Source organism: Equus caballus, chromosome 9 (assembly GCF_041296265.1).
Source record: "Equus caballus isolate H_3958 breed thoroughbred chromosome 9, TB-T2T, whole genome shotgun sequence".
NCBI classification, from domain to species: domain Eukaryota; kingdom Metazoa; phylum Chordata; class Mammalia; order Perissodactyla; family Equidae; genus Equus; species Equus caballus.
The window spans coordinates 62,458,793-62,476,241 of NC_091692.1; the positions used below are offsets into that span (position 1 = coordinate 62,458,793).

Below are 17,449 nucleotides of genomic sequence, written 5' to 3' on the forward strand. Positions count from 1 at the left end.
GAAAGCAGTGGGGCCACTTGATGACCAAAGAAAAGGAAACCTATAAAATTGCCCCAAGGTTCTCACTGGAAAGTGAAGTGGGCCATCTGAGGACAGTATGTGAAACTGGGGTGGGAGGGTATGGTTTCCGCAGACTTCAGTTTGTTGCTGGATGCAAAGGGACATAACATTGGAGTGTTTTGGGCTCTATGAACTCTGGAAAATTGAGATAGACCAAAAAAAAAAAAAATAATAAGTGCAAGGGAAAGAGAAGTTTCAAATAAAAAGAAAGATGGGAAAGGATACAGAGTAGACAGATTTCAGGAAATACAAGACCGTTTTCTTTTATCACTTTGTGAACACACCGGGAGCAGGAGAGCCATGAAGCTAGAAGAACTGTCTTGGTGCTCTCATTTCACTTAAAAATGACCAAGAGAAAAGAAAAACAGTTGACTCTCATAAAATGTTTCATGAAAAAAGAGATTAAGATCAGACTAACTTCCCTGTGGACAATGGATGCCTGCTGGAAAGACATACCCACAAAATAGGTGAAAGCTGTAGCTTAATGTTCCAAAATGAGCTAATGAAATTAAGAAAATCATAGAAGTTATGAAGATCAACATAAATCACAATTTAAAAAATTCAGACATGAGAATTTTGGAGAATGGAGTGATTTAAAAAAGATGTGATAGAATTCAGGAAAAAAATTTAGAAATAAAGATTAAAGATTAAAATATTTCAGAAGTAAAGACTACACTAGAAGCAACACAAGAGTGAATAAATTTAAGAGGTGATGCCTTAAGAGAAATACAAGTTGGAAAGAGCAAAATTTTTAAAATCGGAAGAAATGAAGAAAGAGATGTGAAAGAAAATAATAGACATAGAAGAGAGATAAAGAAGATCCAATATACGTATAATAGGAATCTTTGAGGAAGAAAGCCAAAACAGTGGAACAGAACAAACGCTGAAAACAGTAAATCAGGAAAATTTACAATAGAAAGTATACATATTTAAACAGCCTACCACACGCTTGGGAAAATTGACCCAGGATAGCCAATTCCAAATTGTTAAGCTATTGGACTTTAACAAAAAGAAAAATATTCTTTGGGCATCTAAGTAAAATAGAATAAAATAAATAATAAGTGACTGATGAGGAAACTTCTATCAAACTTTTCAACAGCAGCGCCTTGTCAGAAGACAATGCTATTTAAAGTAATCACATAAAGTAAATGTGAGCCAAGGTTTTTATATCCAGCCAAAGTGACTTTCAAGTGTAAAGACTACAGGCAAAAACAAAACAAACAAACCACCAAATAAATAAATAATCCCACAAAAAACAAACAAACAAAAATCCAGGGACTATTCTTTCTTGGGGAATCTAGTAGAGAACAAACTTTAGACAACCAATATGGCTATAAAGACATTGATAAAAGGACCAACGGTGAACAATAAGTACATATTTCCCTATAGATCTAATTCTAAATGATGGGAGAGACAGTAATGGCAATATTATATGGTCTGACAGTGTAGACACAGTACAATTATTTAAAAATTGGAGAGGATGGGGAGAGAATATGAAAAATAGAATAAGCTGGCTAATTGCTTATAGGTATTCCCTGGATGTGAAAGGATATGACTTCAGATTAGATCCTGGGGAGAGGAGAGAAAGGGGAAAAAGAGGTCAGTGGCTAATTCAATATTGCCCAGCACTCTTAAAGGTACTGCAGTCAGTTGTATCAAAGGTCTGCCGTGCCATTAAAATGTCTGGAAGTTCTGGTTTAACAGTGATAGAGTAAATGTAGGGAGAAGTGGGCTTCTGTGAACATATAGCAGAGATGGTCACAATAAGAAAGAAGGACACATTAAGTAGAACTGCACTGCAGTGTAGGGACATGCAGCAGAGTGGTAAATGTCTCCAAAATCACAATAGCCCTTCAGGTTGTGACGATTTCAGTTAGTGCCAATCCTCCAGCTGTCAGAGCCGCACAGCACTCTCAGACAAGTCGGCAGTACAGAGGCTGGTTAAGTCCATAGACACAGTTGTTGTGTGGATGAGGAAACACTGGGTCAACGAGCACAGGTCACTTGCCCGGAGTGCCATGATAATAAAGTAGAGGAGTGGGATGCAAATACAGGTCTGATTCTAAACTCAAACTCCTTGAATTGATAAATAACTTTATACATAAAATACCAAAGTGACAACTGACGATTCAAAACCTCAACAAACAGCCAAGGTAGCCTTTAAAAACAAAACGAAACATTTGGCTTATATCTTTAATTTGGTATATTAAACATTAAGAAAACATTTTCAAATGGCGTACTGCATGGTATTTTTTTTTTTATGATTTTCCTACCTATTTTTTTTTTTTTAAGATTTTATTTCCTTTTTCTCCCTAAAGCCCCCCAGTACATAGCTGTGTACTTTTAGTTGTGGGTCCTTCTAGTAGTGGCATGTGGGACGCCGCCTCAGCATGGCTTGATGAGCAGCGCCATGTCTGCGCCCAGGGTCCAAGCCAGTGAAACCCTGGGTCAGCAAAGCAGAGTGCGCGAACTTAAGCACTCAGCCGCGAGGCCAGGCCCCTATTTTTTCTTTTTAAATAGGAAGATTGGCTCTGAGCTAATATCTCTTGTCAATCTTCCTCTTTTTTTTTCTCCCCAAAGCCTCAGTACATAGTTGTATATCCTAGTTGTAAGTCCTTCTAGTTCTTCTATGTGGGATGGCACCACAGCATGGCTTGATGAACAGTGTGTAGGTCCCCGCCCAGGATCCTAATCCGTGAACCCCGTGCCGCTGAAGTAGAGCACGTGAACTTAACCCCTCGGCCACAGGGCCGGCCCCCAGCATGGTGTTATTAAAGTACAGTGAGAGAGCATTCAAACAATTTGAATTCCCTTACTTTATTCCAGATATTTTAAGGGCGATTGTAGAATCCTCTTCCTTCAATCTCCTTCTTGGAAGTGAGGCATAAGATTAGCGGCAAGGAGAAAGGGAGGGAAGGACGGGGTGGAGGCGCTGGGGAATCCATTTGCTTTATGTCGAAGTTGGAATTGAAAGTGGGAAAGAGAGGACTTAGGGGATGCTCATATAATCTTTTTCTACGGTGTTGATGTGATAAATATTCAAAACAAAACAAAGATGCGGAATGAATCGAGAGTGTTATACTGTTGTTCATCTGTGCCCTAGATTGAGAGGGACTCTTAAGAAACTAGAGATGTAAAGAGTTTCCAGTGGGTGGTTTTTAATTTATATATCCTGATGTTGAGGGTCAGGAAACGCAAGAGGAAGAAATGTCAAACAGGGTATATTAACCTTAGCTACTACTAACTTTTCTAATAGGCTAGATACAAAATCTTTTGCTGTAATTTGGCATCTTATTTGCAGCTCTAATTTCAAAACCCAGGCAAAACTCACTCCTGGGAGATTAAATAGAGAAAAAGTTTAATTTTTGCACTTTTCAAATGGATGTGTAAATGATTAATTTGAATTATCCTCTAAAGCAAAAGAATTAAGAGCTATTCCATTTTAAATCTGTAAGTTTCTCAATCACAGTTGAGAGTCTTCAATGATGGAATTCTGCACTATTTACAGTTCTCCAGCTTGATTTCTAACTAATACAGTGGTGAGATTACAGATGAAAATAAAGACCTTCGCTAATTTTTTTTGATACAATACTTCTATTGAAATATGTATGTTTATGCATTAAAAAAAATTTAGGATCTGTCTATATATCTATATCAATATCTATGTCTGTACCTTTATATCTATATTTAATTTCTTCATTATCTTTCACAAAAAACAAGAATTATATTAATGTAAACAGTAACTATATTATAGTGTGCAAAACTTGACAAATAAAGCCACATTTTTTTTGAATAGACGTTTTTCTCTATTAATTCTTGTTTGGAATGATTTTGGAGGAAATGACTGTTGAAAATTATGAAAAGCTAAAGGTACTCCTCCAAACCACCCCCTTGGTACCTTAGTTAACTTTAAACAGGTTAAAGCCAAATTCTTAAAATACATTTAAAAGAAACAATTGAAGTGTCAAATGAAAAGCAAAGATAGCCATCACCTCTCAAGAGGTGGTTAAGTGATCACAATATAATCAGGAAATCTTCAGGCTTACTTTTCAAATTTAACTCTGCGAACTGAACATTTAGCGGGAAAGATTATTTTCAAATGATAAATTTTGTGTTTGTAGCAAATCATAGTCTCCTGAAAGAACTAGACTTTTTTGCACTTTAATAACAGTAGAAAGAATAATTTCTAGAAGCTTTAGATCATGAATAATCAAAGGAAGGAAAGGAATTCTTGGAAGGTCATGTTCAAGGAAGCCTTCTCCATCTAATCCAACTTATCAGAGCCTCCCTGGGTCATTGTGAAGTCAAAGCTTTATGTTAGAAATGAGAACTGTGGTTCTAAGAGAATCTATCAGAATTGCATAGTCACGCTGGTATCTGGGCAGGACATTTCTTATATAGATGTGGCACCAAGACGAGGCTCTGTGGAGAGCCACTTTATGTTATGTTAATAAGCAGGTGACTTTATTTCCCCAAAATTGCCGTTAAATATGTATAAATCTTGAAACAGATTAATTCCGTACATTTTCCTCATAGAAATAGTACAAAATGAAGCACTAATTTAGAAATAAAATTACTTGACAAACCTTGGAGTGTGTCTTGGGTGCGTTACAATTTATATAGGTAGACAAGTTCCACATTTCTATTCATATTAAATACTCTACTGTACAGAACTCCAAATACATAGAAAAATGTCTTATTGGACCCAAGAAAAAATTACTAATAGGAGGCTTTTGCTTATATTTTACACCCATTTGAACAAAATGATATCTGTATATTTAACACTATTTTTTGAAAATATTATGTTATCTAGACACAAAAATTCTATAAAACCTTAATATATGTTGAAGAGACTTCCAAAAGAAGTATTTCTATATTTTAACTCCCTCAGCTATGAATTTCCATAGTTTATAAGTATCAATGAAAATTCAAAACTTAAAAGTGACGCACTGTAAAATAACTACTCCCTTTGTATGTGCATAATCCTGTGAATTGCATATTCATGACTCTTGTCCATATTCTATTGATATATTAGTTGTTTTTTTAATTTGAATCATATATTAAGGATTTAATGTGCCATATGATATTTTATTGCATGTATTTTCACCAATTTGTTCTTTGCCTTTTAATCAATTTTTTTTGTGTATATAACATAAGGATTATATTTTTATATTGTCACATCTATCCCTTTTGTGTGTCATGACTTGAGGCCAGTTTCTAAAGGGTTAGAGGTTGCTGGCCAGTCCATGCTTCACTGCTCCTTAAAGATGCTGCCACAAAGGGCAGGGGCTATGAATGCGGATCTGAAACGTAGGGGAAGAGTTTAGGCTGAGGGTGTCTAATCTGGATGTCACCTGTCTAGAGCCTCATAGAAACCCGGATGCAGATGAATTCTTCTGCAGCAAGAATGGAGAGAGAGAAGAAAAGGAAACTGTTGGAACATCTGTATTTGGGGAGTGAGAAAAGGAAAATAAGTGAGCAAAGCTGACATAGAAGAGAGACCAAAGAGAGAAGAAGATAATCAGGGAATCTTGAAGGCCAAGAAGGAAAGAGAGATAGGTGATGGTCATCTGGTTACACAGGATGGTATTTGGCAAGAGAAGCCAGTGAAAAGGTCGGATTACAAGGAACAGAGGAGCAAAAAGGAAATGGATAGACCAAACTTCTTTCTATTTGGTTGAATGAGCACCATCTCCAAGAACATGCGAACATTTTAAAACAAAAACAAAAATCCTGCTTATATGTACAAAGTGATCTTACACGTTGTGTCGTTGCCTTACGCCCTCCTGCATTTCTGCTACTGTAATGACTTTTAAAAGTTCCATAACAACAAGCAAAGGAAAAGTTTTACCAGGAAAGCACACTCAACTTTAATGCCCTCTCTGTGCCGAAGAATAATGTTAGCAGGCTGGTGCTTCATCTTAGGACATTTTATTATAATCACTGAAGTTACTTAACTGGCTTCACTGGGATAGGGAACTGCGTCTCATCTTTCTGTATGGATTCAAAATTGATGTTGTTTAAATAAGCAAGACATGAAAAGAGGGGGAAATCTGGGAGAAGTCGAATCACTTGGAGGTCAGAGAGAGGGTCTGGACTAATGATCAGTCTCAGCTTTTAGAACCGGGGCCCGACCCTGCTGAGGGGCATGGAAATGGGGCTGCCCACTCTCCTGCTCACCTTGTTTTGTTTCATATGCCTGTGACTGTGTGCGGGCAGTATTTTTGCGTGCTCTGATAACATGTCTGGCATTGTCTGTATTTGTTTTTCCTTGTCAGGGAGCAGAAAGAAAAATCCGAGATGAAGAGAGGAAGCAGAACAGGAAGAAGGGGAAAGGCCAGGCCTCCCAAACCCAGTGCAACAACTGTGAGTGTCGCTGGGGAGGGGTGGGCGCCAGCGAGGGCCACTGGGGGAATAGGTGGAGAGAAGGGTTGCAGATGAAACGACGGATATGGAAGCGATGGCTTGCTTCTCCCTAGTAGTAGAGATGGGGTGAATTGTCCCTGTGAAAAACAAATAGAATAAATGATCACAGGACAGGATGTTTGAGCTAGGAGGGACTTCCTCATAATCGTGGAGACCAACATTCTCCTTTTACAGACAAGGCATCCAGAGCACAGACAGGGACAGGAGGGCGTGAGGGGACCAGAGCTCTGCCTCAGGATCGTTCACTCAGAGTCTGAGCTCGTTCTCTTGGTTTGGCAATGGGAGATGGGGGCCTTTGGAAGTGTGTTCACATCCAGGGCATTTGGAAAGCTTCATAGGAGAAAATCATCACATTTAGCCAAGACTAGGGCTTACAGTTGTGAGTTCTTAGTCACGTATAACCCTGTCGTTTATGGGTTTTGTGATCATGTCCAGCCTCTGATGGGAAGTTGGCAGCGATACCTTTACAGAAGAAGAGTGACATCACTTACTTCAAAACGATGCCTGACCTGCACTCGCAGCCAGTCCTCTTCATCCCCGATGTTCACTTTGCAAACCTGCAGAGGACAGGACAGGTATGACCTACCTGCTAACATCCGCCTGCCACCCATCTGTGGGGCTGGTAGAGCCTTAAGACAGAATCACTTCAGGCAGTGTTGACCTTAAAACGCAAACCCACACTCCGTGCCTTTGACAAAGAGTCAGTCATTCCCTACAGAAAATGGATTTTTATAGAAAGGAATGTCTCAGGAGAAGAAACCGACTTACTAAGGGGAAGGAGAGAGTGAGCTGATGTTAGTGATATGTTGACAAAGCAGTGAAAGAGGAAGAAAGTAAGAAGGCTGATAACCTCTAAAAAGTTTTGTTCTGTTGATTTTGTCATGTGGATTAGCCTGATGCAGTAGAGCTCCACCTAATGGTGAGAAATGAAACTGTGCCTATAATTTACTAAAGTTGCACAAGAGGAAAAATTCTGTGACTAAATAAAACTCTACCAACAACAATTTTTCCCTTAGTAAATTAACAGTTCTCATTGAATAGGTAAATCACTTCATACCAAAAGAAAAGTGAGATTGCAGACAAGCCTTTTAAAAAACAATTCCTGTCTGTTAGGTGTGTCTACAAGTGAAATGAAAGAGCTAATGTTGAGTAAGATAAATGTCCAATAATTAACTCATTATGGTAGCTCACGTTGATGAAATGTTATGTGGTCACTAAAACGCTAATTATGGAAACTATGTAGCAACATGGGAAATAGTTATGATGATGTTGAGTGAATAAAAAGTAGAATACCCATTTGTCCTATCCAGTGATTCCAACTATATATCTGGACTTGAAGGAGACAAGAAAAATTATAACACTTGATGAGCAGGGCTATGAGATGTGGGTGATTTTTTCTTTTTATAATATCTTTATTATCACTTATTTTATGGGATAAATTAAAGTTGCATGAAAAAAAGAAAGAATAATAATCACTTCGCTAGCATTAGCCAGAATTGTCTTTCACCAAACCAACTGGATTCTAGTGAATCTGGTGTTGGTTAGTTTTCCTTTAAACCCAAAGTCCTTTGAGGAAAGGTCTGTTCTGAGAAGTAGAGGCATGCTTAGGATGTACTGAAGGTTTTTTTCCATTCTAAGTGTTCAGACACTCCTTGGCATTGACCTTAGTCTAGGAAGAGAAATCATCATTGGCTTCACTTTCTCTTTCTTGAGAATATTTTGTCCCCTCGTGTTATTTCATTGTATGTATGAGACAAAGCAGTCAGACAACGAGGGCCTTTTTATTGCTTTTAATGACGCAAAATGCTAACAAAATACCCATAGATTTTTCTTAGGGTGCATTCCACTAAAAATTAACTTAGCATTCCCATCTTGTCTTACTTGTTTGATAGGAACAAGGACACAAAGGGGAAAGGAAGAATGTTAAGATTTATCAAGATATGAGGGCCAGTACCTAATTTTATTTATTTTTTAACTCCCAAGAACATGGTGGTGATTGTATATTTACCCCATGTAAATGTAGTCTTTGCCCATGGGATTTTATGAAGCTAGGTCCACACCTTCCAGAAGAGGAGATAATTGAGTTCAATTGTTCTTCTTGTTTACTGTCATGACTGGCTTCAGCTCCGTGTCAAAGCTGAGAGCCTGGCCTGTTCTCTTGGCAAGATTTCTCTGACATATAAAAAGCTGTAAATGAATCTTAAGAGGAAAAGTGACCCAGCCTGGCTGTTCATGGCTGTCTGTCTGGTGGCCTCTCTTGCCTCCTCCCTATCCTGAGCTGGGCTCCTAGCTTGTGGCTGAATCAGAAAGTGTAGTCTTTACAGTTTGTCGGTTTCAGCGGTTGCAAAGCATCCCAATCAGTGTCACCCCAGGCCATCGGTGAAGTTAAGGTCTGCGAGCTGGGGGCCTTAACCTCCCTTGCAGAGCCCTCAGGCTTCCCCTGTGGCCTTGGAGTCAGAGTTAAGGGGTCAGTGACACAGCCTGCCTGAGCTCCCGGCAACAAAGGAACACACTCTCCTGTGCACTGGAACAATGCGTGAATATTCTGTGGTTGATCAACTTGCTTGGCCAAAGGAAAGGAGCTCCCACAGTAGCTGACTGGGACTTTAAAGGCTGCCTTTTCTTAGAAGAGCTAGAAGTCTGGGAGCTGGGTCCAGAGGCAGGAGGGAAGATGGCAGTGCCACCATGTTAGAAGTGGGCATGGGGCAGGGGTTGGCTGACCTTGACATGGGAAACAAGAGCCAGCAGTGGCAGGTCAAAAGATGGGCTAGTTTTACCATGGGGGTGGGGTGGGTAGGGGAGGAAGGCAAGTGATAGTGACAGTAACCACTACAGGCACGAGCCTTGTTGAAATCAGCCACGTCGCAGCTCTGCACAGCTTTAGCTCGGGACAGTCAGTGAGACCCTGAGCCATGCTGAAGGCAGAGGCGCTGCGCTACAGCGATTCCTAGTCACCCAGGGACGTGGCTGGGGAGTGCTTGTCAGCCTGCACTCATCCTCCTCCTTCACTATCTCGTTGATTCACACGTGGGTTGGAATATTCGTCAGACAGTTTTCAAAAACTAATCTGAGGGAATGAACCCAAAGTGCAGGCGCTATGGAGATCTCCCTCTCTCCCTCTCAGCCTCCCTCTGCTCACACTAAAGCCCTGATGTCACTGTGGCTTTTGTCTGGAATGCCTTTAAAAACAAGTGATACGGGGAGCTTGGGAGGCGCTGTGGGATGCAGAGGCATCGTCTGTCTGGATGCTGTGTGCTTTGCAGGTGTCAGCCTTCCTCCAGGCACCTGAACCCGAGGAGGGCATCACTCCTCCCTCACACCCTCAAGAACAGTCTCCCCGGTGGTTTGTACACAATCTTCCCCCAAATCCTTGATAAGAATTCAGGTTCCCAAGTTCCACTTCCGGTCTTTCAAGTTAAAATCTCTGAAGGGGGTTCCAGGAATTTGCATTTATGACAAGGTCTCCAGATGTTTTTTATGCACTCAAAGTTTGAGAAACACTCGCTAAAAATTAAATTTGCGCAATGAGCCCTGCAGCTGACTAGGAAGAAACAGTGGGCCATTACGTGAGAGGAGGAGAAATGACAATGCAAGGACAGTGATAGGGACAGTGTAGTAGAGGCCATTCAGGAGGGCAGGAAAATACGTAAGAGAAGGCTGTTTCCATCTGCGGGTCACCAGTCAGCTTTGCAGACAGCAATCCGTTACCCTGCCATATGGTCAGGCAGGGCAGATGCATTATGCCACATGGAAAGAAACCGGCAAAAACCAGGCCTGTGTCAGGAACATTTTCCAGAAAATCCACTTGTGTGGCCAGTGCAATGGCCCAGCCTCACTCATTTATATGGCTCACTCCAAATACATCTAAATAGATAGTCCCATTTCTAGTACATCACAACGACGGATGCTCCAGCACTACACTGAAACTCGGGGTGCGTGGGAGGAGACATCTTATCTTCATTGTTTTCTGTTTAAGAAGAAACAAAGCATGCAATGCAACAATAGACATACAAAATTTAAGAGGAAAAAGTTCCCCGTGGAAATCTGAACTAATGACTAGAATGACTCATTCCCACAGAGTTCCAGGTAAGCAGCCTTGTTGTCTAACTACCTCTGGACTTGGCATCATCCCAGGAACCACCAAGAGCCTTTTAGAAAGTCTGTAGGGAGGGTGTCAGTCTAGGCACAGATGCTCCTCTCCCAGGCGACTGGGGCAGGGACAGTGACGAAGTGTACTAGAACCAGAGGCGACTGTTGACGTTAATATGTAAATATGTCTGGTGCTGACTTGCGTATTGTTCTTCACTCAAACGAGAATCGTTCTGAAACACACAGACAAAGCTCATGAAAGGCCTGCAGATAATTTTTATAAATAATTGGATGAAAAGGACTTACATACGTAGCAGATCCCCTCTGGATTTCTATAGTTTTATAAAATAATAAGGATGCTTCGTAATTTCTTTAAATCTGATTCTGCCTGCCGCCATGCTGACTACCTAAAGAAGTCTGTTCTCAGAGGTCTTCCTTCTGGCCAGGAATACCTCCCAGAGCTCAGTGACTGCCCCAGCCTGAAGACAGTTGACTCCCAAGTTTTTCTGGTTGTGTGAGGCCAGGGTAACCCAAGCCCCTTTGGGGAATAAAGCGGGGCCTGGGGTTACTGCCACATGGCCACAGGACCCTCTCGCTCCCCTCCCCTTGCCAAAGCATAGTGTCTGCGGTCGCTCACCTCTGGGCCAGAGGGGGTTGGTTACTCGCAGGCCTCGCTCCAGAGCCTCTCTAAACAATGATTTTTAGATCCTGCTAAAATATTTCCTTAATGTCAAAAGCACGATTTGGCTCAGGGCTGCAGGTTATCTGATCAGACTGACTTGAGCTAGAAATAATCAGATTTCCAATTTTATTTCGGTAAAATCTAAGAATTAACCCTAACGAGAATGTGAGGAGGTTAAAGTTGTATTTCCTTAGAGACACACACATGTACACGCAGTGTTGTTCACACACACACACACACACACACGTACACAGCATCATTAAACAGGTTGTCTTTTGTCTTTTTTAAGAGACAGGGTAAGGCCTTAGGAAATTTGTTGATCACATGATACGTTTCCATTTTCTGTGTCTGACCTACAGTGAGTCTACTGTTTTGTTCCACAGGTGTATTACAACACGGATGATGAACGAGAAGGGTAAGTCATGGTTCTTTCACGTAAACACCCAGAGTCAGTTCATGGCAGTAGAAATGGCTCTTCAAGCACAGGGTGACCAAGGGCAGGGAGTGGGTTCAGAGCCGAGAGGAAGGCTTGATGCTGGCTCCGTCTGGGAGGAATGCTGGGGAGGCCATTCTCCTTCCAAGTCTCTCTATTGCTCTCTCCTTCCTGTGATCTGCCTTTGAATAACTAGGTATTTTTCCGAGTGACACATTTGTTCGATTCTGCCTTTTCACCAATAGTCCAGTTACTGAAATCTTTGGCCCCAACACAAGATCAAACTGAGCATGAGGCAACAGCCAAGGAAACAGCCTGCCACCCACATACACCTCCAGAAGCCCTCACTCTGGGAAGTGAGCCTAGTGGGCTAGTGGTGAGGTTGCTTTGAATGGGAGCTGGGAAGGCTGAGAACCTCGTCATTGGCCTTACTTAGGGTTGTAGGTAAGAGAGGGTTTACACAGGGTCACTAAAGGCTCCCACTGTCTTACACATCAAGTCTCTGCATTGTGCTTTCTATCCATTAACTCGTTTTATAGACTCCTAGAATTTTAGAGCCCAAAAGGAACCTTCAAGATCATTTAGCTGACTCTCTCCTAGGCAGTGTGACATCTATACCACATCCTTGATAGGTGGTCAGCCAGCTCCTACTTGAATAGGGATATTCTGAAGTGTGAGATAGCTCATTACACCTTTGGATGCTTCCAGCTCTCAGAAAGTTATTTTATCTGTTAAACTGATGTTGACCTTCTTTTGACTTCTACCCATTGGCTGTAATTCTGCTCTCTAAATCAGTCTCATCCTTTCCTCGTCATTCAAACATCTCCTTCCTCACTGCAACTGTTCTTGGTAAAACAGTTTTACCTCTCAACGTCTTAATTCTCCCTCCAGGAGACACCACCAAATCTGTTAATAGTCTCCTTAAAATTGGCTCTCAGAAGTAAACATGTTCTGAACCACGTAAGTTGGAGATTGTACTGCGATAATTTCTTCTTATGACCTGGATGATATTTTTCTCTTAAAGCAATCTAGAACTACATTCATTTTTCAATATCTACATTACATTGCACGTATAGGACTAAAATCTTGGTTTGACTTACATGTATAACTGAAATTTTTAGATCATTGTTTTTCAAACTAGAGTCAAACCCAGGCTTCCCTATTCTTATGTAATTTATATATTTACTTGTGAAACATTTCAAGGTGAAGTAAGTGGAGCAGATATTGCTGAGCTCATTTCCTAGAGCAGAGGTTGGCAAACTATGGCCTGAGGACCAAATCAGGCCCACCACCTATTTTTGTACTGTCCACAAACATTTTTAAATGGTTGAAAAAATCCAAAAGAATAATAATATTGCATGACACATGAAAATTATATGAAATTCAAGTGTCTATAAATAAAGTTGAGTTGGAACACCGCCCTGTGAATTCCGTTATGTCTTGTCTGTGGCTGCATTGGTGCTACCAGAGCACAGTTGAGTCATTGCGACAGAGACCATATAGCCTGGAAAGCAGAAATAGTTACTAATCTGGCGCTTTACAGGAAAAATGTGCTAGCCTCTGCCCTAAAGGATAGAGAATTTCAAGGAGTCAAATAATTCTCCAGCTGCTTAGGAGCAGAACCTTGTCTGGGATCTGACCTCTAAATTCTGAGTTCTAAATTTTCTAAATACCTAATTAGATTGTTCTTTTTATCTTGGCACATAGGTAATATATTTCCAGTGGCTGGAATGAGCAGAAATGATTAGCCCTATCAATTCTAATCTGTTATTCACATATTTTACAAGGGACAATGTGGCGTCATGGAAAGAACATTGCCTCTGAGCTTAGGAAGCCCACGTTCTACTCCTGGGCTGCTACTGACCTATGTGAAGGCTTGGGTGACACCTTGACTTCTGGAATTCAGTTTCCTCAATTATAAAATGAGGATTTTGTATAAGATGATCTTTAGGATCCCTTCTGCACTAACATTCGGTTATTCTCTTGCAAAAACTTAGCATTGTGAGTGAGAAGTGTCTGAGACCTCCTCATCTGTAAGTCCACCTCAGCCTAAACTGTCCTTCTTGCCAGATGGCAACATTTAGGTGGCCAGTTGACCGACTTCTAACTCTTGGCTTGGACTTCCGGTAGGAATTACACTCTGTTATTGCATAATCATGAGGCCCGAGGCCTGGGTCTCTTATTCTTATACATCTTGTAGTTCGAGTCCAGTTGAACTGATATGGGCGGCTTGGAGCCTCAGTGTTAATACATAGTAGGGACCTGGCTATTGTTATATGTAAAAGTAATAATTAACATTCACTCATACTTTGGCTAGGCACTGTACTAAGTGCTTTATACACATTATTTCATTGAATTCTCCCAAAATTCCCATGGGGAAGATGCTATAATTACATCCACTTTATAATGAGGAGACTGAAACTTCAAGAGATTGAGAAGCTTCTTCTAAGTCACACAGCTGGCAAGTGAGAGAGGCAGCTTTTGAACCTGGGCCTAGCTATGTTCCCATCACCTGCTTTTAGCTGTTGTGCCCTATCATCTAACTTTCTTAATTGTTGATCTACCAGGAATTAAGTCTTAATTCTTATTTTTTCCTTGCTGAGGAAGAGTCACCCTGAGCTAACAACTGTTGCCCATCCTCCTCTTTTTCTTTTTTTGCTTGAGGAAGATTTGCCATGAGCTAAGATCTATGCCAGTCTTCTTCTATTTTGTATGTGGGTTGCTGCCACAGCATGGCTGATGAATGGTGTAGGTCTGCACCTGGGAACTGAAACCAAGAACTTGGGCTGCTGAAGCAGAGTGTGCTGAACTTAACCACTGGGCCATGGGGCCAGCCCCAGGAGTTCTTAATTCTTAAGCTACCAAGGAGGCATCAAGAGACAGGCCCTCACTGTAAAGCTTTCTGGCCTTGACAAGCCTTTGTCTCATCCCTTGAAGCATGGGACTCGGATTGTGACGAGCCCAAATGAGTGCAGCCAGCAGAAGGGATCAGATCTGAGGCCACTGCACATGCACGCCTAGCCTTGAGGAGCACCACCTTCACTGGTATCGGCACAGCCTCCACCAGGACTGTCTCTGACTAGTTCTTCACTCTCCCTGCTAGGCATAATCCTGTTAGTATTAAAGCATCTAATTGAGTGCTTGACAGCATCACTCACACATCCACCAACTGGAGGAGATAGCCCAGCCAAGGCACACCAGAGCCCCTCTTCTAGCAACTCCAAAGCCGGAGTGATGGTCAGACAAAGACTTGTTCATAAGTAGGGGAGATTTTTGGCCCAAAGTGCCAGCAAACCTGGATGCAATTAAAGAGAGAAACTAGAGAAAATTCGGATGAGGTGGGACAGGGAGCAATCATTAGCCACGTGCCTAAACGGCACAAAGAGAGGAACGCTTGTTTGTTCTTGCCTCCCTATCTCATGGTAAAGTGAGTATTTGGGGTAACTTCTGGTGCTGAATTTGGGAATCGACAGAGAGATCCTGTGTAAGTTTGTTTTGTAGGCAGGGGATACAACAGTTAGAGAAAGAGGGTTTTGGACAGCAGTTTTCAGCAGCAGGGCTCCTGTTGCACATTGGGATCACCTGAGGAGTTAAAATGCACTCACGTACAGGTACCATGCCCAGCAATTTTGATTTAAGTGGTGTGGGGTGCACTTCAGGCAGAGGGACCTGCTTCAAGTCCCCAGGTGCTCCTGTTGCTCAGCAGTGTTGGAGAACCGCTGCTCTAGAGCCAGTCAGCCATGACTTGAATCTGGCCTCCAACTCACAAGCCCTGTAATTTAATATAACAACCTTTTAGACCCTCAGTTTCTTCATCTAAAATTAGGGGATAACACTACCTACGTGATAGTTATTATATGCATTATTATATAAAGTGTCCTGACACATGGAAGGTGCTTTTAAAAACATCACAGCTGTTTATTGTTAAGATTCCTTTTCAGGCCCTGAATAAATGATACTTAATTGAGAAATGGAAGAGGGAGAGGGAGGAAGAATGGAAAGAGCGAGTCAAAGAGAAAGAATCTTCTTCACAGCCCAGGCCTTTAACCAGGGACTCGTGAATGGCTCTTACAGGGAAGAGGGAAGGGCTTTAAACTGCTTGAAATAATATGTAAATTGATATGCAAATGTCATGCATGGTGAGAAATTCTTTTTCCATTACTTCTGGGGATCTGGTCTCCATCTCCATCTGACCTCTAGTTCCTAGAAAACCTTTCTGGCCTTGATCCTCTGTCCACACTGGTCCCCACTGAGGTACTGCCTCTTCCAGCCTCTTGTGAGGTCCCTTCAAGCCTAGCAGCTCTGTGGCCCCGGCGTTGGGGCACAGGGATCCTTGCGAGTTTGAGTGTCCCTGTGTCTGAAGGACAATGGTTTCCCTGTAAGTTCCTGCCATCACCATGGGATGCTGCTTGGGACCCTCAGACCTCAATACTCTCCAAGAGTTTCTCTTATCCCCTTGGTTGTTCTCAAAGGCCCACCACTATGTCCCGTGGGACCACCTTGTAGAACCTTCTCAAAGGCTGAGGCTTTAGGAAAACAAAAGCTAGAAGAAGGCAAACGTTGGGCTGGGCAACCCTGTAGATTGGTTCCATACCAGCTTGGAGAGTCAGTTCCCCAAGGTGACTTCACGCATCAGGCTCTGAGTGACTCCAGCAGAGGGCCCTGCCTTTCCTCTTGCAGAAGGGAGGGTCCTGTAGATGCTGCTAGGCCAAACCATGAGCTTGGTTACAGTGTTACTGAGAAAAAGAGGCGGTTCTGGATGCTCGTCTTCCGTGGAAGCCAACACTTTGGCTAGAATTCAATACCCTTTAGGGAAGTTAGAGATTATTAGCCAATCACCAATGAGTGCATTTAACCAGCATAATATTAAACCTAAATAAGTATTCACTGTGTGTTCATCAGCAAAAAATAAAATTCATCTAGAATTCTGCACTACTTCTCTTAAAGGAGCAATTTCCCAGAGAACTAAGTGCTTTTCTTTAATAAGGTTCTCAGGGATGCTAAGCAAACCATGAAATGTGGGGTATACTGGGCTATGTTTTACCACATACGCAAGAGTATAAGGTGGTTACAAATATAGGGCAACTTCCCAAGGAGAGGATGAAAGCATAAATTAGAGCTTTTGGGCCAACTTGAATAGAGAAATCTTTATGGATAAAGCCAAAAGAATCAGTGATCTGCTGATACTTTAACTTAATTACCCATGCATTTAAAGAATAACATATCATTTAGAAATATCTGTCACATTTTATGAAACACTTTTACTCAAATTCTTCACAATTCATCTTTGACATCAGTGTCTTTCTCATAACTCAAGTTTTTTTATCTCACACCGTTTATCAGGGTAATTCTTCTCTACTACCGTCAAAGTTGAGACACAGCACTTTTAAAATCCGTATATGTGGGATTGTCCTCAGAACTTTTATCCCAAGGCACAAATATTGATTCTCATAACATTGGAAATAGTTCCATAAGTGACTACCACAATGTTGCCTCTCTGTTTTTAATTAAACTTTTTATTTTGAGATAATTGTAGATGTACATGCAGTTGTAAGAAGCCTACCTGCTTTTTGATTGATATATTTTTATCTTTTACTGTTAAATATTGCATTTAAAAACCCACCCAGTAATAGTCAAATCTGTATCAGATATGCAAGAGAGGTTTTTAAAAATACTTAAGCAAATGAAAATCATTTTTACTATCCCTCAGAGTCACAGATTTTCATCAGTTTCTTACGTTAGTACCAGTTATTCTTGCT

The 17,449-nt window shown here is 41.4% G+C and overlaps 1 protein-coding gene across 5 annotated transcripts in view; it reads left to right on the forward strand.

The window, feature by feature from the left end:
* GRHL2 (grainyhead like transcription factor 2) overlaps window positions 1-17,449 on the forward strand; it is a 156,774-nt gene that overhangs the window by 117,271 nt on the left and 22,054 nt on the right. For all 5 annotated transcript variants that reach the window (XM_014728223.3, XM_005613235.4, XM_014728224.3 and 2 more), the window contains exons 10-12: window positions 6,339-6,426; window positions 6,922-7,061; window positions 11,641-11,672. In XM_014728223.3, coding sequence (XP_014583709.1) covers window positions 6,339-6,426; window positions 6,922-7,061; window positions 11,641-11,672 — 260 coding nt within the window. The remainder of the gene's footprint in view (window positions 1-6,338; window positions 6,427-6,921; window positions 7,062-11,640; window positions 11,673-17,449) is intronic.